The sequence below is a fragment of the Mycetomoellerius zeteki genome, unplaced genomic scaffold (assembly GCF_001594055.1).
Source record: "Mycetomoellerius zeteki isolate Tzet28-1 unplaced genomic scaffold, Tzet1.0 scaffold47, whole genome shotgun sequence".
In the NCBI taxonomy this organism is placed as follows: Eukaryota; Metazoa; Arthropoda; class Insecta; order Hymenoptera; family Formicidae; genus Mycetomoellerius; species Mycetomoellerius zeteki.
The window spans coordinates 889,966-911,583 of record NW_017257468.1 but is presented as its reverse complement, the minus strand read 5'-3'; the positions used below and the strand labels follow the sequence as shown (position 1 = coordinate 911,583).

The 21,618-nt window shown below is 34.7% G+C and overlaps 1 protein-coding gene across 1 annotated transcript in view; it reads right to left on the bottom strand.

Moving 5' to 3' along the window:
* The window catches only part of Bruce (BIR repeat containing ubiquitin-conjugating enzyme), a 31,126-nt gene that overhangs the window by 3,481 nt on the left and 6,027 nt on the right, over positions 1-21,618 (bottom strand). The window contains exons 8-47 of the mRNA XM_018455044.1: positions 21,091-21,511; positions 20,838-20,988; positions 20,456-20,606; positions 20,153-20,377; positions 19,816-20,070; positions 19,367-19,652; positions 19,119-19,280; positions 18,391-18,696; positions 16,980-17,276; positions 16,276-16,490; positions 16,013-16,169; positions 15,716-15,907; positions 15,297-15,517; positions 14,803-15,050; positions 14,393-14,568; positions 14,127-14,317; positions 13,880-14,021; positions 13,240-13,399; positions 12,646-13,024; positions 12,429-12,555; positions 12,055-12,213; positions 11,508-11,665; positions 11,174-11,396; positions 10,407-10,707; positions 9,758-9,933; positions 9,469-9,667; positions 9,148-9,375; positions 8,493-9,008; positions 7,833-8,103; positions 7,458-7,717; positions 6,321-6,603; positions 5,665-6,050; positions 5,225-5,368; positions 4,936-5,113; positions 3,301-3,446; positions 2,946-3,188; positions 2,560-2,781; positions 2,188-2,409; positions 682-2,049; positions 68-288 (exon numbers count right to left, since the gene is read on the bottom strand). Coding sequence (XP_018310546.1) covers positions 68-288; positions 682-2,049; positions 2,188-2,409; positions 2,560-2,781; positions 2,946-3,188; positions 3,301-3,446; positions 4,936-5,113; positions 5,225-5,368; positions 5,665-6,050; positions 6,321-6,603; positions 7,458-7,717; positions 7,833-8,103; positions 8,493-9,008; positions 9,148-9,375; positions 9,469-9,667; positions 9,758-9,933; positions 10,407-10,707; positions 11,174-11,396; positions 11,508-11,665; positions 12,055-12,213; positions 12,429-12,555; positions 12,646-13,024; positions 13,240-13,399; positions 13,880-14,021; positions 14,127-14,317; positions 14,393-14,568; positions 14,803-15,050; positions 15,297-15,517; positions 15,716-15,907; positions 16,013-16,169; positions 16,276-16,490; positions 16,980-17,276; positions 18,391-18,696; positions 19,119-19,280; positions 19,367-19,652; positions 19,816-20,070; positions 20,153-20,377; positions 20,456-20,606; positions 20,838-20,988; positions 21,091-21,511 — 10,366 coding nt within the window. The remainder of the gene's footprint in view (positions 1-67; positions 289-681; positions 2,050-2,187; positions 2,410-2,559; positions 2,782-2,945; positions 3,189-3,300; positions 3,447-4,935; positions 5,114-5,224; positions 5,369-5,664; positions 6,051-6,320; positions 6,604-7,457; positions 7,718-7,832; positions 8,104-8,492; positions 9,009-9,147; positions 9,376-9,468; positions 9,668-9,757; positions 9,934-10,406; positions 10,708-11,173; positions 11,397-11,507; positions 11,666-12,054; positions 12,214-12,428; positions 12,556-12,645; positions 13,025-13,239; positions 13,400-13,879; positions 14,022-14,126; positions 14,318-14,392; positions 14,569-14,802; positions 15,051-15,296; positions 15,518-15,715; positions 15,908-16,012; positions 16,170-16,275; positions 16,491-16,979; positions 17,277-18,390; positions 18,697-19,118; positions 19,281-19,366; positions 19,653-19,815; positions 20,071-20,152; positions 20,378-20,455; positions 20,607-20,837; positions 20,989-21,090; positions 21,512-21,618) is intronic.

Below are 21,618 nucleotides of genomic sequence, written 5' to 3'. Positions count from 1 at the left end.
AAATTGATGAATAGAGTCGAACGAGGCAGCAGGATTTAAGTCAAGCGTCATATAAGAGATGATGTACCTTCATAATATCCAACCTATCCGCGTCGCATCTCACAAACACACTACTGCTGTAAGATAGAGGCAGTGCTGTCGAGAGCGTAACGGCTTCCTGAGCTAATCGTTTCACTCGTGTCGGATGGCTTCTCTCGCCAGCAGCCCTCATATTTGATTCAAAGTGATACGAAACGGTAAATTTGTAACCTCCGCCATCTGGATTCTCAGTAATCATTTCGTAGGTATCTACGGTGTCAATATAAGTATTAATTATCAGTATTATTATTACCGATATTATTTATTAATTCTAGAATCTTTCACATACTTTGAAAATTATATGGAATTTTTTTTTATATAATTACGAATAGTTTTGCACTCTCATAAATTCAAATTTAATTACATACAGATTTCTAAAATAAAATTTTAAGATTTTTTTAAAGACATAACTAAGTATATATATGTAAATTGTACACAAAATATTTAAAAATCAAAGATTTAACATTCTTTCTTTTCATTAGAGATATTTAATAAATAATTCTTTTAATTCAAGAAAAATTTTAAGCTATCTAATATAATTATGAAATACATCTTTTCCATATTTTGGAGATAAGCGAATTTTATATTGAGTTGAGGGCTTACCAAATTGTAGATTTTTCATTACTTCCAAGTATCGGTGCTCCAGACTTGAACGCAATGCTAATTCCGGTGCCGTTGGGCTTGATCCGGGTAATTCTTCGCCGATACCGGATAATCGGCATGTAGCATTTTGCACTATAGTTGCACTTTCCTGTATATCGGGGATTAGTGTGGCCAAGCCTTCGTCTTGCTCAGTATCATCGGGATACTTGGACACCACTTTCATGTTCGTTTTGTTGCCCCTCGTGCGATTTATCTTGTTTACATAAGTGTCCACGCACACTTTCATGCTCGACAAGAGGGACACCACGGACGGTTCTCCGGATCTACCGCTGCGCGGTAACAAAAGCGGTGCTAATTGACTGGAGAGAGCCATGGCACGAAGCAGTTGCAGGACCGCGCGATAAAGAGGTATGTGCCTGGCCATATCTAGAACGGAATCGTTCCGCAGGTATGATGATAACGCCGGCAGTAGACAAGAACGCGCCAATAAATCGGGGAAAGGAGCTGGTAGCTCCTGCTGTGGTTGCCCGCTTCCCGATGTGCCAATATAACTGGCGAGAACGTGTAGCAGCACCGTCACGTGCTCGTCTTCGCATCGTTGACGTAATAACGCCTGCTCGACATTCCACGACTGCTGTGTGGACCCGGTACCAAAACCGGTACCTTTCGCCCAGTACAGATGTGAATTATCATCGCTACGTCCTCCACTGCTACCGCTGACACCGCCGCTCTGACCCGTCTTATGCTCGGTTGAACCGTCGTTTTGTCCAGTTTGATGTGTGAATATTGCCAGGCAGTTCAACAGCAGCAGCATAGCGCCCACTTCTATGGTCGTTCCTCGTAAAAGTAGACCGTCATCGGTGGTCGGTGGCGTGGCGTCCAACAACTGCTTTAGAACCTGGAACGGCAAAGTTGGCAACGAGGCGGCCAACGGCGAAGTCAGCACCTCGCCACCTTCACCGTCGTCGGAAACGCCGAGAGCGAGCCGCAACAGACATTGTGCCCGTTTTTTGTCCCGCAGTAGCACCTCGGCATAGCCCGGTAGTCTGAGAAATAGGCCGAAAGCCGCGAGGGAATGCGGTGGCACGTATGGGGCAGGAACCGATACCTTCGGCGGACAATTCGTTCTACCCTCTTCCAAGGCCTCGTAAATGTCATCGTTGGTTTCCAATTTTACCCAGTCGGCATCGGTCTGTTCTGGCGACGGTGATTTTTCGACGAAGAACGACGGCCTGCCGGGATCCGGATACACCAGCGGCAAGTGGCGCGCCAACACCGCCAATCCACCGCCGGCGCTGAAGACGCCTAATGAACTCTCTATGCTTCTGTAGTTCAACAGTTCGCTGTCGTTTAGCTTCGCCGCATCTTCTACAAGCAAATACATAGATTTATGTAGTGAACCGTGAAAACATTCGTACTCTTTCAATCTCAAACGATCAATATTGAGATAATGCGAACAGTTTTGTCATACATTGCCCATAAAATAAACAAAAAGAAATTAGATACCTTTGGAGTCCTTACTGCGTTGACGTAAGATCAGATGTAAGCATGGTTCAGACAACGAAACACCACTGTCCTCGGCGATCGCTAAGAGTTGCGCGATTGTAAGCTGAGGTGGTAAAGGAGTATTAGGACGAGACGAATGTATTAGATATTGTTGGTTCGTCGTGTTGGTTGGGTTTGCTTGTGCATTATTAGACGAGGCTTTATTCGTTACCGGCGTTCCGTCTGTTAATATAAAAATAAGTAGTTACTACAATATTAATAAATACTGATTATATCTGCAATTCTATTGAACAGAAGATCTCTCTTACTTATTGTATTATTAATATGTAAAGATACAAGTGGTATTCCTATCTTCTAATTAAACAAACGTACCAGAATTTAAACGCGTTTTTCTGATTATAGGACCTCGAGCTTGTGATCTGTTTGATGCTTCTTTAGCCCGCTTGTCTTTCGCCGTGTTTCCAGCAGCCACGCTAAGTGTGTCTACCACTAAAGCCATTCCCGATTCCCAGAATTCACGAGAACGATTGTTTCCATTGGAACTTGCTTCGTTACCCTTATACGTATTCGGAAGTAACAAGAGAAGCCACGTCCCTTAAAAATTAAATTTCGTATCAGCATTCATAATAAATCGGAAACATTAATAAATCTTTTTTAATACTTGCTTACATTTTACTCATTTTTGTTTTAACTAATTGTTACTTTTAGTTAATCGCTTGCGTATTTTTAATATAAAATATTGCATAAGAGACACATACCTGATACTTGTTGTAATATATCTGCCACTGTTGCTTGTGTCGACATGTATAATAATTGATGATAGTGACCGAGAGGATGAGCAGGATGTGGAGGCATGGATGGCATACTATGATTAGCAGCGGTTGCTGAAATTTTCATAGGAGCTTCCGACGTTACAGAAACCAATACCTTCTCTCCTTCCAAAAGCAGTTGCAGAATTAATCTTCGTGTAAATCCAGAAATGCCGTGGAGATACCGTACACCTGTAATTATAACAATGTTATCCGAAATTGCACTGATTTCCCTCAATTTATTAATTATACTTAGCGAAACTTGAAATTATACAAGCGACTTTCGATACCGCAGTACACTTACTTGAAGTAGTTCGTTGTTGAGAAATGACTTCGATAAGAAGCTTCGCCAATAATTTTTGATTAGCCAGGTGACACCAACAACATCTTGATAAGAATTTAATCATAGCGCTTTCCAATAACGCATATGATGCGCTTGTTTTCGAACAACTACAAAAAAGCATAATACATATAAAGTAACATGTATCTATATCGCGAAATATATATTGAATATTTATCGTCTGTAGAAGAATAAACGTAAATATATATATATATATATAAAATATAATACTGTAGTAGTAAAAACCATTTACATTATTCTGTGAGTTGTATTATAGAGATAAATATTGAATTCATAAGTGTAGCGATAGTTTATAATTTATATTATTTACGATGTATTTTTATTTAACTTCTTAATGTTCCCAGTTTTTATCATTTCTTAGAGCCTTTATATATTTTCATATTATTAGAAATTTTGAATAAAAACTATTCCAGTATAATAGTAACAAAATATCCGAAATATGGATTTGATTTCAAGATAATTAGGGATAAATACTAATTGCATTATTCCTCAGAGGATAAAAAATTTTAAATAAATAAGTTTTAAAAACAAGGTTTCTCGAAAGTCATCCAAAGTGGAGATTAGGCAAAAGGTTTACAACTCTTCTTTGTATAAAAAAAAATTGCAATAGTAACATAACAAAAAAGAAGCCAAAGTTCACATAGAATGACTTTTTTCCAGGAAATTAAAAGTTCAATTCGGATTGTGGCATCAATGATGATGATGGCAATATACAGGGTGTTTCCAAATTAAATCGCAAAACTTCGGGAGCGTGTAGAGGAGTAAAAAACTAAGAAAAAAAGTCCTATAGACATATGCTCGTTTTTGCTCCGTTTCAGAGAAATCGAAAAAAAATGTTTTTTTTACCTGCAAGATTAAATGGGGACCGTTTTCTAAATTTCTTGGAGAATGAATTTTCTGACTATTTAGAAAACATCCCATTACAACAACGTACTGAAATGTGGTTTCAATTAGATGGATGCCCTGCTCATTACAGCAGAGTCGCTAGAACCTGGTTAGATAGAAAATTCCCACAACGATGGATTGGACGTGGAGGAGCAGTACATTGGGCAACTCGTTCGCCCGACTTAACGCCATTAGATTTCTATGCATGGGGTACTCTGAAGCAAGAAGTTTATTCTTCGCCTATTCAATCAGAGCAACATTTGAGAAATCGTATCGTAGCTGCAGCGAACAGAATATCGCAAGAACAGTGCTCTATCTAACCAGGTTCTAGCGACTCTGCTGTAATGAGCAGGGCATCCATCTAATTGAAACCACATTTCAGTACGTTGTTGTAATGGGATGTTTTCTAAATAGTCAGAAAATTCATTCTCCAAGAAATTTAGAAAACGGTCCCCATTTAATCTTGCAGGTAAAAAAAACATTTTTTTTCGATTTCTCTGAAACGGAGCAAAAACGAGCATATGTCTATAGGACTTTTTTTCTTAGTTTTTTACTCCTCTACACGCTCCCGAAGTTTTGCCATTTAATTTGGAAACACCCTGTATAGTACAGTATTACAGTTTTTGCACATACATTGATGCAATTACCATGTCTTTAATCTAATATATCTAAAGGTCATGTAAACATTTGTACCTCGACGCAGATGTGGATGGGCTTTCAATAGGACGATTACTAAGAAGCGATAGAAGTGGTAACCAAAAACCACGACCTTCTTCACCAAGCCAATCACGCATTCTGCCTTCCGCACATACAAGTGTTAGGAATTCTATCACTATCGCTATACTTTCTGGTTTTGTCATACATAATCCACCTGAGAGAGAGAAAAAGGATATATAACTTTATAATTCCCGTCTTTAAATAATTTAAACATATTGATTTAGAAATAAGCTAAAATATCACAATGTGTAATGTCAATATTTACCAGAATAATTATTTGATCCGGAACTCGAACCTGCTGCCTTATCGCTATCTGTCGAGTTGACATCTTCAGTCACATTATTTTCATTGCTGTCGCCCGATGCCATTTTACTATCTCGTTGTTTGGATTTCTCCAGATTACAGAAATCTAAATGTATAAGTGTTATTGCATTAATAATAAATTCTAAACAAATTTGCTTGAAATGCATTTAAAAGCATTTTAGCGTAACTAATTCGAAGCACAATTTATACTTTTTGTACGAAAAATACATCTGTAATAAATCTGTAATAAAATTTTTAAAAATTTAACATAAAATTATGTCTCCTAATAAAAATGATATATTTAATGGAAGGTATACATATCAAATTATATTCAGAATTTTATCACAAATTATAAATTGTCTAAAACAGGTTTTTATATCTGAAGTAGAAAAAAAGTTGAACCTGTAATCGATGCTGTCAGTAACGCTGGAAGACCAGAATCGATCAATTGCTGAGTACCGGGTGGTGAACGAGCCGCTGCAGCGACAGTCAGCAATTGTCCCTCTGTCAAATGCAACCATTTATGTTTCAGCAAGATAAACTGACAATACCATCCCTCGGCGTTCAGATCGCTCTTCTTATCATCCGTCTGTTCTTCGCTTTCTTTGCAGTCGTCGGATATAGAAGAAGTCGGATTTACCGCGATATTCGGTACTAAAATTTGTACCCATTCCAGAAGCAAAATCAACAACGATGGCCTCACATAACAGAAAGCGCACAGAACAGAATCAATCGCTTGCTTCAAGGCTGAATTGTTTCCAAGAGTCAGGGTCCATTTGTACAATGAACTGTTTAACGAAAAAAAAAATTGGGATTAATTGAAGAGTTGGACACAATAAATGTTAAATAGCTTTATAAGAAAATAGCTTAAATGAAAACTATCTCATATACAATAATTTATATATTTATAATATTCAAATAATTATAATACTCGAATTCTTTATCTTTAAAGAAAGATCAAAGATATCCAAAATGAAATTTGTATATATTAATAAAAATTGACTTATGTTCGAATAGAAAAATTTGAAACATAAAAGAATATGTGATTAAAGTCTTACTAGAACAGCTCATCTGTCAGCAAGACTTGCAGATCGTAGTTGTGATTCTGTTGTTGATGAGCCTTCCAAATGATAGAAGATACACAGTGAATATATACCGCTGGTGGATTCATTGAATTGGGATTACTGTTCCTCTGAGATATTCCATTCGCAGCCGATATTTGCAACCATGTAAGAACGGCTTTCATGCGAGCCTCCGTGCTAAAGTCTCGAATGGAACACAATTGCTGGAGCAATTCAACGACCAATTGTACGATGGACGTTTCCTGGGAAGTCACAGCTCCTATCAATATCAGCACAAATATTTTAGTATATCGTCACAAGCTTAAAAGAAGAGATTATTGTTAAATATTTAATTCAAAAACAGCCTTAGTATTCGTGGCATCTTAAGCAATAAATATTTTCGTTAATGTCATAATACTAATAAAATTAATATTTATTATATAAAGATTTCAAAGTGATATAAATTTTTATAGAAAATACTGAATAAACCAGCAAATATTATCAATTTTACTTGTAAATATTTAAAAAAATTATTTATTCTCTAATTTATATAGCACACATAATTTGTTACATATCTCAAATATAAAAAAAAGAATTGCTTTATATATCTTGACGCAAACTAATTGTCTAATAGCTATCTATTAAATTTGGATTATTTTTCACTTATTAATATTAAAAATGTTACGCATTCTTGACTGAACTAATCTTAACAGTATAATTATTAAGAAGGGACATTCACAACGTTGAAATGTGTAATCACATATGATTTAACAAGAGTGCTCTGGTAATTTTATCTAATGTGTTATTCGCTGAAGATGACCGAAACATTCGATCGAGAATATTGAGAATAAGAAGGATTGTAATACAGTTTCATACATGGAGTAAATACACTTGAAAATATTAAATTTGTATACATTATTAACAATTGCGATGGTACTCTCATTTGCCTTTCCTCTCAATAATAATATTGATTTTAAAAAAAGAATTATCTTTTCGTCGTTCGTAACATGTTATACCTGAAGAGTTTAAATAATTTGAAACGCGAGCTTCTTCAAAATAGGAAGCTTTACCGCGGTCGCTTCATTTAAGACCATTGCTGATTTTATTTGCAGAAAATGGAAAACAAAGCGATACCTTGAAAGAAAGGGGTAGACCTGTTGTTGAGTAAAAGACCAATGAGACGAAGTCCAAGCTCTCGAGAGTGTAAGCCAAGTTGTAATAGAACCCTCTCCAGGTTGGGAGTAAAAAGAGACGGTGCTGGGAGTAACAGGAGGTTGCAGCATGCCTCGACCAGGCCTTCGACCGAAGCCGCGGAATTAAGCACCTCGATGGCTAGATTACTGTTCAGTATGCTTACCGATAAGCACTGATGCAATAATCTCAGCCAACCCAAGCTACATAAACGTATCAGAAATAAATTTCTTAATTTCTCATAGCCATGATAAATCTTTAACCCATAACGGCGCCAATAGTCTCACTTCTAGGACAAGAGAGAGAAAATAATGTTACCTAGTCTTCGTTAGCTGTTCTTCATCTATCGTGTCCGGATTCGTTTTAATCTCGCCAAACGCGGTGGTACCCAGTAATCTTATTTGACTAAGATTTATGTTTGTCGAGTCCCGCGGTTTGTATAGACGCACCAATACGGAAGTCGCGACTTCTGGTTGTGATAAAGTAACGCGTATGTATGTTAAGCCCGCCGTTGGCATCGGTGGACAAACCGGCGTAAGTGGGCCATTACTCTCCCTTGAAACTTCCAGTGCCACAGCCGATGGACACGCTGTCAGACAAATATGCGTATGTTAGAAAAAAGTTTTGTGTTTAATTACAAGGATTGTCTCTCATCAATCGCATTTCTTTTGCTTTGCAAATTCTTTGCAGAACCTAAAATTAATTTTTTAATAAAATATTTTTTAATTTAGAAAGAATTGACAGTTTGAAAGAAACGCGTTTAATAAAGAATATCCTGTGTATTGTTGTTGTAGAAATATTAGAAATTAGTGAGGTTCTATGAAGCTTTCTCAATATTGACATCTAGACAAGGCGAATATATAAGAGAGAGGGAAGTGCTAATGTAGAAATATGAATGAAAGTACATATCATGAGAGAGAGAGAAACCTTGAGGATTTCATCAACTTTTGCTTATGAATTGAGACACAAGAAACTTACTGGATAACGCCGTAAGATGTGGTTGTAGCTCCACTTTCCTAAGCAGGATAGCGCACGGTAAAGTGATGGTAAGATCGACCCACGCCTCGTCAGGATAAAAATGATACGACCACGCCGGTGTTCTCGCACGTTTATGAGGTGTGGCATTCTGTATGAGAACATCCGCTGGCTGCGCAGTCGGATTCAACCAAGATATTGTACCAAGAGGCGCGAAATTCAGTAAACCGTCGTCGTGAGTTTCCAACGAGTTGACGCCTTTCTTGCTACTGCTCGCCATCATTTGCATCACGTTCGGTGCGTTCGACAGATGTTCCATGACGAGAGCGATCACTCCCGACGAAGCGGAAGCACTGGCGGTACCATTATTACTTGATTTCACAAGATTTTCGCAAAGCACTTTTACGCCACCCATCGCGGTAAAAATAGATAACGATGATGCATTGTCCAATACCCTTAGGATATACCAAAGAAGGGGTTCGGATAGCTGCATAACTCCTAATTCGGTTTCACCGCATGCTACAAATAATAGTATGACAATTATTTTAGTTTCTCAAAATCAAGATTTTATATATAAAGATTTTATGCTCCTTTTTTTCGCACAGAATTAAAATGATTAATAATGAAGCTCTCGATTCTATAATATATAAATTCTTACACGAAGAGAGATAGTGGTAAAGCGGCTTGAGAACTAGAGTTGGATCGCTAGCCTTTTTCGTAAGAGTTGTAAGGAGCTGGAACGTTGCATCCGCTATTGAAGCTGGATCGCCGAGCTCGGTAGTCGATGCTGCACTCGCACTTTCACCTAAGAGCATAGCTAACGAAGATCCTGTGCTATGACCGAGAGCGCCTAGTAAACGCATCATAGTTGGCTCGTGCTGCAAAACTTAAAAATAAAGATTTAATTAAAACTTAGCGTATTTGGCGTGGGGAATAAATACATATTTATAAAATAGTCTCTTATGTAGTTAGTAGTTACCAGTATCAGCCAAGCAAGGCACGGAAGATTTGCTAGGTTTAGGTTGTTGTAAGTGAAAAGAATTTCGTTGCTCTGCCGCTTTACTTTCATCCGTTTGCCAAGTATTTGCATTCTGAGAATCGCTTGCATTGCTTCTAGAACTCCAGGTCGTATCAGACAATTCCATTTCCGCCGATTCCTCTGAAGGATCTTGATGAGTCTAAAATATAAAATCATTTTCTATATGTTATAAAAAAAGAAACCAATATAAATACATTTCTTTGATAATTTTTGAATGCAAAATACATACATTTGGTAATGGAGTCTGAATGAGTGTGCATACTAATTTGATGAGAGCCACAATTAAAGTATCCCACGATGCGGGACGACATTGTCTCGCATCACCGCCAAGCACGCAAGCAAATAGACCACCAAAACTACTGGACTGATTGTTCGAATCAACTGCACCTCCACATTGTGCGCCAACTGTTAAAACAATATTGAGATTCTGATAATCTTTTTACGAAGACAAAGTGCATTTAGCGGACATAGTTAAGTGCTTGCTACTATTGATATATTTTTCTAAATTTATCATAGATCTAAAAATCTCTATTCCAATCACAGGCAACAATTACGGAACGCTCACTCAATCGTTGTGTCTATTGAATGCACCCAAAGACAATCGCATTAAATCATCAATATTCATAATAATTTTTTAAACAATTTCATATTAAAATAATTTTAACAAACAATTTTTAATATATCCAAAACAAAAAGCAATTGTACAATATCAATATAAAGCCATCTATTTAAAATGTATAACCTTGTTAACGAATAACTTTTGAATAGATTGATTTGTGTGAGACTAATGTTTTTTCTACTAAAACCTTCTCACATTGCCTCTAGTCTCTATTGTTAATTTTATTTGTAAAAATATTTGATAAAAAAAAAATCTTTACCTTCGGAACCTTTGACATATGTCGAAACCAACACACCAACGCATTCTGATATACTCATAGCAATACTCAAGTCAGTATTGACATAATTCAAATTAACTACAGATGTTATTAGCTTGCACTGCGCATCTAAAGGCCCCTTCCTTAAAATAAGAGGCCCGCTTGGTTGCACAAGTTGGTATATCACTTTCAGTAGGAGATCCTTCAGGGAATTACCTAAACAGCTATCCGTTGTAATAACATCACACATTATTTGTAGCCTAACGAGAAAATCGTGTAATGCTTGGCAAACTGTAGGCCCAGCCTGAAATAGAAATATTATCATAAGACAAAAAAAAAGTATAACTAAACATTAATCTATTTTCTTGCATGATATATAAGTTATCATAGAAATCACATTTAAATAATGCATTAATACATACATTAAATATGTGCACAGAATTCTTGCTTCTGCCATATTCTTTAGTAAGTAAAAAAATTTTTAGTCGAGATATATAATGTTATAAATCTCATTTGATAAACTTGATAAATTAAAAGAAACTAAGTAAAATATACTGCTACCAACGACCTCTTAATGATCTGTATTTTATTTAATTTTGTTTCTTTATGAACTTATTTTATAGCTTTATAATAGTATTTAATATATTTTAATGTACTGCGTAAAATCTTAAACGCAATTTCTAAGAAACTTTAACTCTTGATCAAAGTCTTTGATATGTCGACCAAACAATGTCACCAAAATTTATAATAAAATGAAAAAGTATCCTCACCATGATGTATTGCTTGTCCATCGTATTAATATTTAATCCGTTGCCGGAAAGTAGGCGCAACAACATAGGGCCTGTATTACGTTCTTTAACAATACAACTAGCCATAGAAGGACTACTAGGTATAAAGCCATCTAAACCAGAATATCTTCGTAATGGTTGATTGCAGACGATAGTTAAACATTGCAACGCAAGACACCAAGCACGTAAAGAAACCTCAGTGTGCCTAAAATTTGATACAAATTAAGTACACAATAAAAATATTAATATCAAAGTTTTGAAACATATTAAATGTTATCATAGCTCATATCACCAATATACTTATTTATTAATTTACCACGAAAGTGCAGATATTAAGCTAGAAATAGCTGCTGGACTGAGTGGAATCAAAGGTGTCAAAGAAGGTTCAAACTGCGACCCTGGATGTTCAGTAGCAGCATCCATATTCAGTGCAAACCAAAGTTGGAGAACAAGTTCCAAGTTTGTACTGCTATTCTGTTATACAGAAACATAGATAAAAATATATGAATAATATATTCAGGAAAAATATAATTTAATACAAAATATTCATATCTAATAAAACTAAATTCAAATTTATATGCTTGTTAAAAATAGTGTCAATAGGAAACAATATGAAATATATATATATAAATGTATAATTTATTTTGTCGTATAAAGTTGAATAAATTACATAATTTAGAAAAAATTGTATTAATCGAAATATCATTCTAATTTTTTCATCTAGAGATAAATTTTTTCAATCTCTTTTGAAGGAAGAAAAAAGCCAAATCAATAACGTTTGATTTAAAATAAATATAAAAAAACCCTCTGCATCTAATAATATATTACAAGTGTGTATTTTATTTCAATAATAAATAACTTACTCGTAGGTATAAATCTGTGAACATCTTTTCGAAACATCTTGTCAATATCGAAAGATTAGAAGGGGTAGGATCAGAAAAGTTCCCAGTTTCTTGACTTCTATCGTTCGTTTCGGTACGCAAGAACGGTTGTTGACAACAGCGATTTGCTTCTGTTGGTACCTATATAAAATTCGATTCATATGATGGCATGTCTTTACAATAATTATTTCTTAACAAATATTAATAATTATCTCTTTTCCTTACTAAGAAGTTTTGAAAATATCTATAGCACATTTAAAGAAATACGTAATATCCTAATTCTAATATAGACAACAAGATGAATATATCAATAAAAATCAATCGATAATATATACTTTTCTATTTTTATTACTAACGTGTATTGTCGCATTTATGCTGTGAGGTAGATTATATATGCCAAATGTAGCAAGTATCCTCAGTGATATTTCTACGCCCATTTCAACTCCGTACTCCAAGCGTGCGTCCATCGCTAAAGACATGCTCCTAAAAATATATCATTTATTTATTACCTTCTAATCAGGTCATTACTTTCTTTTAAATATAGAATAAAAGAATAAAAGAAAGAAAAGATACCCAGCAATGGCAGAAGCTAAAATTTTCGATACTGTGCTGTCTTTCTTCAACATATTTCTACCACGTTCCAATATGTCGTCCAGAAAGTCTTCCAATTCGCTATCATCCGATTCCAAAAGGGATGGAAGATAACCATTGGATTTTGACGTGCCAGGGGTGGTTGAAGTTACTACGATATTATCTTGCACATCCTCGTCCGCATCGCCTTCGGTAAACCCTTCACCTAATGTGGCAGTAGAAGGTGCACTAGTACTAGCGACATTGGTCGAGTCCTCCTCCGTACGACTTTCGTCCGTATGACTCCCCAGAGTCTCCAAAATCTCTTCAGACGGACTACCTTCGTGCGTAGAAGTACATGCTTTAGGATACAATCGTCCTCCTGCAAATCAAAATTTATCTATGTATTTTGCACTTTAATTAAATCACTAGGATTTACTATTTTATTTCAAGAAAAAGATAGAGAGCAAACTTCCTAATACTTTAAAGATTTATGTAAACGAATTAACTTCTTTAAAGATTTATGTAAACGAAATATTATGAATTATTTATAATTATTTTTTGTGATAAAAAAGTTATAATCTAAATTATAATCACCTTCTAGTAGGTCCATTAGAAGACAAGAAACAGCATGCGACGACCAAGCAGCGTCGGACGTGTCCGTTGCCAATCTGATTAATTTCAAGAGTTGTTCTTCGGTCATAAGCTCGCACAAGCCTATTGCGGGACGTGTAGATACTACTAGCCTAGCGACTACCTATGTACGATAATTCAAAAATATAATTATAGACGTATAATTACGAAGCCACGTAGATATTGTAGATCCAATTGCTTTATCTATATAATTAAATGTCATTAAAGAGATCAAAAGAATCACGTTCTATAATCTGTGTAAAATTTGTTTCCTTTTGTGTATTTTATAACATATCAGATTTATAAATTACAAACCTGATTGTGAAAACAAAAAATAATACATACAGAGCTCTATAAATTTGCACAAAATAAGGTTTCTTTCTTCTAAACCAAATTGTAGCATTTCGAAAATATTTGTATATAGCAATGTAATTTTGTGCATTTTGAAAAAAAAACAACTTCGCGAATAACAAAACTCAACTTTTTTTTGATCGAGTTACAGTACATTTTAAATAAATCAAATCTTACAATATATGAGCCTGACAAGAATCCATGGTATTTCATATTGATATGTAGTTTGTGTGTCTTCAAACTTAGATCTTACCTTGCAAGCTAACAGAAACATATCCACATTAGCCGAATTGTGTAAAATGAGCGCGATGAGACCGCGAGCCACTGGTAAAACATTCTGGTGAGACAAGTTTGTCACACTGTACTCGATTTCCAAATCCATGACATCGGATTTACTGCAAATATATATGTAATAATATATAAATAATAAAAAAATGTTTTTTGAATTATATATTGAACCATATCTTAAAAATCATGCATGATAAAATTCATGTACCAACCTGGTATTGGATTGTCGTGATTGACTACAACACGGACTGCGGAGCAGCGACTCATTTCTCTTAAGAATATCCTTGTAATGTTTTGCGGAATGTTGCTTTAATGTCTTCTTGAAATAACGTTCTTGAACCTTCAGAGTCGCTTCCACCTTATTGTACAATGTAGCAGCGTCAGACGAAAGAGTCATCAATCCCTAAATAATATATATATTTTTTAATCTAACAGTTATTTTATAAATGAAAACTATCGCTCAATATTATATACATACTTTAGACGCTGCAGATTTTTTCGCTTGTTCTAATTCATGAAGTTGCTGTTTATGATGCAACAATCGCTTTTGTAATCTTTTACGGTAACTACGAGAGGCTGATGATCGGTTAGCATTTACATATCTCCTTTGCATAGCCGATTCTCCTTGAATAAACTCCCAACGGGAAAATAAACCTTCCAAAATAAAAACGTTATAGATATTATTCTGTTATAAAATCGCAATAAAAAAAGAATATTTCGTTTTTTTTAAGATTGCACTGAAGCACTAGTTTATTTTAAAATATTTTCACATGTATGTAAAATCACTTTCCTTTTATTTATTAATTTTCTAGTATGTTTTTAAGGTGTGCTAATAATCACGAAAAAAATATTTTTTAAATGTGCATAAACACGTCGCATATTAAATACCTTGTTCCCTAGTTTTCTCGTGATTGTCCTCGAAACAAGGCGGTGGTGCGATGGTGTCTAAGCATACCGATAAAAATAATAATACCCAGCCTATTAAGGTGATGTCCAGTCGATTGGAATTAGATGGCGCGTTCGTAAGAGGAGCCAATAATTTACCCAATGTACGAACCATGGCTTCAATAACTGAAGATTTATTTCCCCCGGCTATTAATGACTTCCGTCCAAGGAATGTTAGTAAAATAAACACCCTAAAAACAAAATTTTAATATAAAAAAATTATGTTTAAACATTAATTCACATTTTATAAGTCATAAAGCAATCATAAAGTAATGAAACAAGAAGCGAATTTTCTAAATTCTCTTTAAATTTTTGTATCTTTTTGCTTTATATGTATAATATTTACAAGTCATGCGCGAAATAATAAATATATCCTTTATATCGATTTATAAAATATATTTAAATATAAATGTATTCAAATAAATATAAAGCCTCACCTATCTTGTGGGAAAATGTGTGTAGACGCCGACGAGTAAAGATTTATTAGGGTATTAGATAAGAAGTTGCCCCACCATGGTTGATGCCCTGCCATGCCAGCTAAGAGCGCAGCAGCTTGAAGTTGCAAACGTGGGGCTGGCGTTACAACGCATATCGAATGGAAAAATTTCTCACAAATTGTTGGAGTGAAAACTTCATATAATGACGTTGGTCGATATACCTGTGATTAAAAAACGCCATGTCATATACAGACCTCGTCACGTATGAAGTAATGAAACCAAATGTCATGTGCTAATATGATACATAAAAAATGCAGCACAATATTGATTGTGGCTAATATTGATTGTATCTAATATTGAATTTTTAACATTTTGGCGATTTATCATAATTTTGCACTTAATATCTGTAATATACATACACTAGGTAATGGGCCAATTTCGTACACGATATACAGTAAAATGTCAAGAAGAGTCTCTTCAAGAACTCGTAATTTGTCGCTGGGTGCATTTGCGAAAGACGTTGTTGGCACATTCCGCATACCTCTCCACCACTCGAGACGTCGCCAGACACTCCGTACGACATTTAATTGATGTTGGAACATAATACATTCCTATAACAATGACAGATCAATACGTGTGTTTTGATATGTATTAAAATTATATAAAGTAGTGAACTTGAGTCATCCTGAAAATAACAATTCATAATTATGACTCACTTGGTATGTCGACATTATTTTCGCCGACGGCTGTTCCTTATTTTCATTAGGTATCTTATTATAACATAGATAATTTTGCATATGCATAACATTAGGAGTTTCCGAACACAATAATGGATCCAACAAAGTTTTTAGTCTTTCAGTAGCTAAACTAAATCTAAAAACAAGAGAAAAATATTTCTATACATTAACAGAAAACACACACGCGCAAATATTTGTATTATTTTATCATTATTTCTTTTATTATATCTTATATGCAATACCTGCATTGTACATCTTCTGCTAAAGCCGATAATATATTACATTGCGTATCAACGGTAGCTTGTAAAGAAGAATCAAAAATATCGGCATCAAATGATGAAGCTTCATTTGTTTCCGAATAATCTTCCCCAGGCAAAACTACCATATGTCCGTAAAACATTCCTAATGGTATTTTACACGTAGTTGTGGACATTCCATAGCGTCCTATTGTAGTGATCTAATAATCATATAAAGTAAATAATTAATTTACAGAGGAAAACTCGATTCATATTTTATAAGTAAAGAAGTAAAAGAAAGGCAATTGATTGATATACATAAAAAAGAAAAATTAAATGAATAATAAAAAATGTATTGTATGCACAATAGCGACTTTAACTTTGACTGTAAGACAATGTTTTAGAGATAATAAACACTTATGGGATAAAGTAAATATGATCAGAAAGGGGTAGAGAGCCTCACAGGGAGAGAGTGATAAATTGCATCACGTGAATGCTCGCGTTCAATCAGGACGGGAATCTCGTGACCAGTTTTCTTTTCCATGCCTATGGAGTTTTGATGTCTTGGTCCAATCAGAGGAGACGAATCACGTGATGCAATTTATCACTTTCTCCTTGTGAGGCTCTCTAGAAAGGGGTTTATAAACATCATAGGAAAAAGAACCGACTAAAATAAAGATCTATTATTATTGATGTATTAGATATTTTACCTTGAGATATCTACACACAGGTGGCGGCTGAAGATCACAGACGATCAACGGCCTACCTCCAATATCACCTGCGACAATAAGCCGTGTGCCGTCTATTTCTTCGCTCTTAGTCCAAATATCTATGGATAGCGATACCAAATCATTGCACGAAGGTATCATCAAATCGGTCAGCAATATGGGTGATCCGAAATCTAAAATAACGAATCGACGGGCTCCCGAATGCATCCGTTCGACAACCAATGCTTGCTGAGGCGGCCAACATAGCAATCTCCCCCACGGGAATGTAATATCTTCGCGCTGCAACATACATAATTTATTAATCGCTGATGAAATAATTATTTATTAAATTTACACACTTCTCAAACACAATGTGACAAAAATATAAGAAAGCGGAATGCTATTTCATTCACTGCAGCGATTATTACTGTGGAATAGGCAATTGTATTTTGGATACATACTGAAACGCATAAAAAATTACATCGTAATGTCCCACGATTTGCGATCATAATGTTAATGATACAATTTTTGTCGAGTTTTATAATATTTTAAAATTGCAAGTAAATACGAGTCTCCCCGCAAACTAAAATTGATTATAAGTAAGTAACGAAACCATATTTTCAATTAATTTTGAGCGCATATTACTTCAATAGAACGTTAATGAATAATATCAAATGCAGATTAATTATAGAATGTCATTACGTTAAGGTCGCCAATTATGGGACACTTCAAACAATTGAGTTATAAATTGAAACGTAACTAAATCACAACTTTGTAATTTTCTGAATATACACATTTGTAGATCTGTTGATTTATGTATACAGAAAGATAAGTCTGTTGCAAAATTTTCATTATGCACGATTTTCGCGTAATACAAGAACATACATAAAAAATGAGATTATACTCGGTACATTAAGTAGATATGATAATTAGTCCTATAATTGCATCAAACACAGTAAAGCGAATGTATAAAAAAACAAACTTTGTCGGCTGCATGTACACATAAAAAATGGAAATCGTTTAAATGATGATCTTAATATAAAACTAGTTGATAGCTAGTTCTTTGCTGTGAATAACTTAAAATAAAACAAAGGAATGAGAAGAAAACCCATGAGCGTACGAAAAATAATATATGCAGTAATTATATGCAAGGATAATATTAACATCGAGTACATAATTAATTACATAATAAATTTCATAATAAATTTCATGTAATTCATGCAACTTGCACTTAACATCATTCAGCTGCATTTGATAGATAAAAAACTTTTAGCGAATGAGTGTCTCTATTACAATCAGCATATTAACAAAGCGATTGAACGACGAAAGGAGTGTATCACTGAACTTAGAAACAGGAATTTACCAAAAAAAGAAAAAATAAGAATGGTGCGTGTGTCTTGTCTATGTAATCTACCTTTTTAGGATTGCCCTCCTCAACTTTGTTTACAGCAGTATTGATATTTTGTAAGCATGACTTTTCTTTTGTTATAATGGAACTTAATATGTGTGAACTAGGCATATTATTTTGCGTGCTATGCCAAGTCTGGTTGTCACCAGACATTTCATTAGCCTCATCATAATCCGATTGTTCATCGGGTGTGAGCAATAGTTGCGCAGATGGCTTCTTTAACACTCTTCCCGTATACATACTAAGCAGATCGCTTAATGTAGCTGTCGATTTAGCTTGAACATGTGGTCCTAGCGATCCAGCATCCAAGTTCTACAATTAATATTTCTATCTGAATTAAAATTCAACTACTCTAACATCTATATTGTATATGCCATTTTATGACTGAACAGTTGAGACTTATACAGCCACTGTTAATTGCGAAAGAATGTAATTCGCTTTGCCTGTTCTACGAATGCTGAGAATTAATTTGGTGCACTATTTCGTAGATGGTATTATATTTTACAATTGTGCTCAAGTCTGCTCGAATTTATTGTCCGTAGTTTAATGTCACATTTGCACAAGAAAATTATAATATTATCACTATTATTGACATCGCAGCGCTTTTTACACAAAGCAATGATTCAATTTATGTGTTCGCTCTTATACATAGTTACAAAATAACTCACACATCGTTTCATTAAAAAAAGATATACAACTTTTAATACATTTAAATGCATGCAGAGAATACTTACATATGTATGATGTATTGTTTTAATATCAGGCACACCATTGTTGCTTGTCGCTGCACTATCATACAAAGTGGGTCCAATATTAATTGTATTCATACCAGGATCGATCTTTTCCATCTTCGTGCCGTCGGAGGCAGCGTGACAAGTAAAATGAAGAGGTTCAACCTAAATCAACGTTCAAACATCATAAATAATACAGAACACAGTCGATATACAATTATCTTATTTATTTATTTATTAAATAATATTACCTCGAGAAGACCTTTCATATTCTGATTGGTACACAGTGCCTTCAACTTGCTGGATATTACAAATTCATTAGCGGGATGTGTAGGCAGTGTGAGTAGGTCCCTCAAATCAATAGAATCCTGTGATATCTTGGACGAGTGTATAGCACTCGACGAAGCGACAGGAGGACCTGTTTGCTCACTGGTTACAACAGATGCATACGTCACGGGTATTGAACTAAACTTTGGTAACATTGGTGGCTCTAAGTCGAAAAGTTCCGTTTCAAAAGGCGTGTTATATAGACCGAACCTGGAGAAAAATTTATTTGTGTTAAGATTATTTTTTTTAAATAAAAATCATTCTTAGAAAAATTTAATACTGTATATACTAAATTGGTTAATCACTAATTATTTTGAGTATTAAAAGCACTTGTTGTTAAGGATATAAGGAAAAGTTAAGAAATACACAATACCTTGTCGCGAGCAGCAAATGGTACGGATTCACTCTATTAGATACTTCAGTAGCTATCTGTTGCACCAAAGTGACACATTTATGTGCAATACTGTAATTTTTATCTAATGGCAAAAATCTGGTAATGAGTAATTGAAGCCATCTCAATGAACCAGCCCAGTGAACTTCCATTATTGACGGTAACAAGTTGACCAATACAGAGAGCATGGCCTCGTCAAAGGTTTGAACCGATGAATCCTCTATGTTATAAAATCCCCTAAAAAAAGATAATAATTTTTTCCATTCATAAAATCTTCATAATTAGCGTTGTATCAATATCATTTCAAATAATCGCTCACCCGCTGCAAAGAATAATTAATTTAACGCATTTATGCGCTATACTTCTGCCAGCATGCAAGAGACATGTTCGTAATAAGCTGGATAGTCGTCCTTGCACGGAACGTATCGTCTCCAATTGAAGAGCTTTAATCTCGGCGCTGTTCTGAACGCTGCGCAATCTCGTTAATCTTATTGAGGCTACCCATATTAGAATGTCAAGAGCTATAGATTGTACGACGGGAGAGCTGCAAATGTATGTATTTAGAGTGTTAACTTTCTATAAGCTTAAATATCGTTAAATTTCTATTATTCTTGTTACTTACTCGACAGGTACTTGCAAGCATGCGACATTCAAAAGATTATCGACAAAAGTTTTGGATTCTAACATAGCACATCTTTGCATCCTTTCGTCGGGCATACTGGTTGGATTTACTGATCTTACGGTGATTGAGATCTCGTAAATCCAATTGCATCCTTAAATAAAAAAACAAGTGTATAGCTTTTTAATGTGCAAAATTTTTAATGCAAAACAATAAGTGTTTTCTTATAAATTAGATTTAAAATCTAGCGACAGTAAAATTGTCGCACGTATAAAAAGAACGTAAAAATATTCTTGAAAAATTATGTAACACAAAGTATTTTATATATATAATAAACTTATTTTAATGCGTTTATTATATTAATAAATTCTCAGATTATATTTACCAACATAGCATCCCAACTTCTTGCTATTTGCACCCTCGTCAAATCGTTCTCCAGCATTAGGAGGCACAAGCGGACGTACTTCAAATATCTTCAGCTTTTTACAAGTGGGTGGTTTACTTTCTGCTAAATTTGCTTTAGATTTCGAAGAAGTCTTGAAAGTAGAGAAAGAAAAGAAAATATTTTAATGAAACACCGATTCTATCGTGTATAAAGATATAGAACATAATGAAAGATTGATAAGTACATTACTCGCTCCATCCTTTTGATCTACTAAAGCTTTGATGTGAACAAGTAACGTCCTAGCTTTCGAACGAAACAATTTCGGGCTTGTCAATGTTACACATCCCATGTGACAAGACAGATCTACGCAACGATGCAAATCGATGGGACCACAGAGGATTTCGGTGTTATGCTGGCGTTGATATTCCTCTGTGATAACCGGATTTTCGTTTTTTTGTTCGGTTCCTATGTTAAATTCAATTCTTTCATCTATAGGGGTGGTTGGTATCTTCTGATGACCGATCCTCTTCATATTTTGCTTCAACAAAGTAACTTGAATATTGGGTAACTCTTGATAGAACGGGTGCAAGGTAAATCGGACATCAACGTGTCCTATACTTCCTGCTGCACTTCGAGGTAAAGTAAGCTCGAACACGTGTTCATCCCAAGTAGTCCTAACATAATATGCAAATGTGTTACAACTTTATAATATATTTTCCTTTTTTAACCGCGTATTTTTTGTATAATTTTACATCGATCTTTTCTTATTAAGAAATATAAC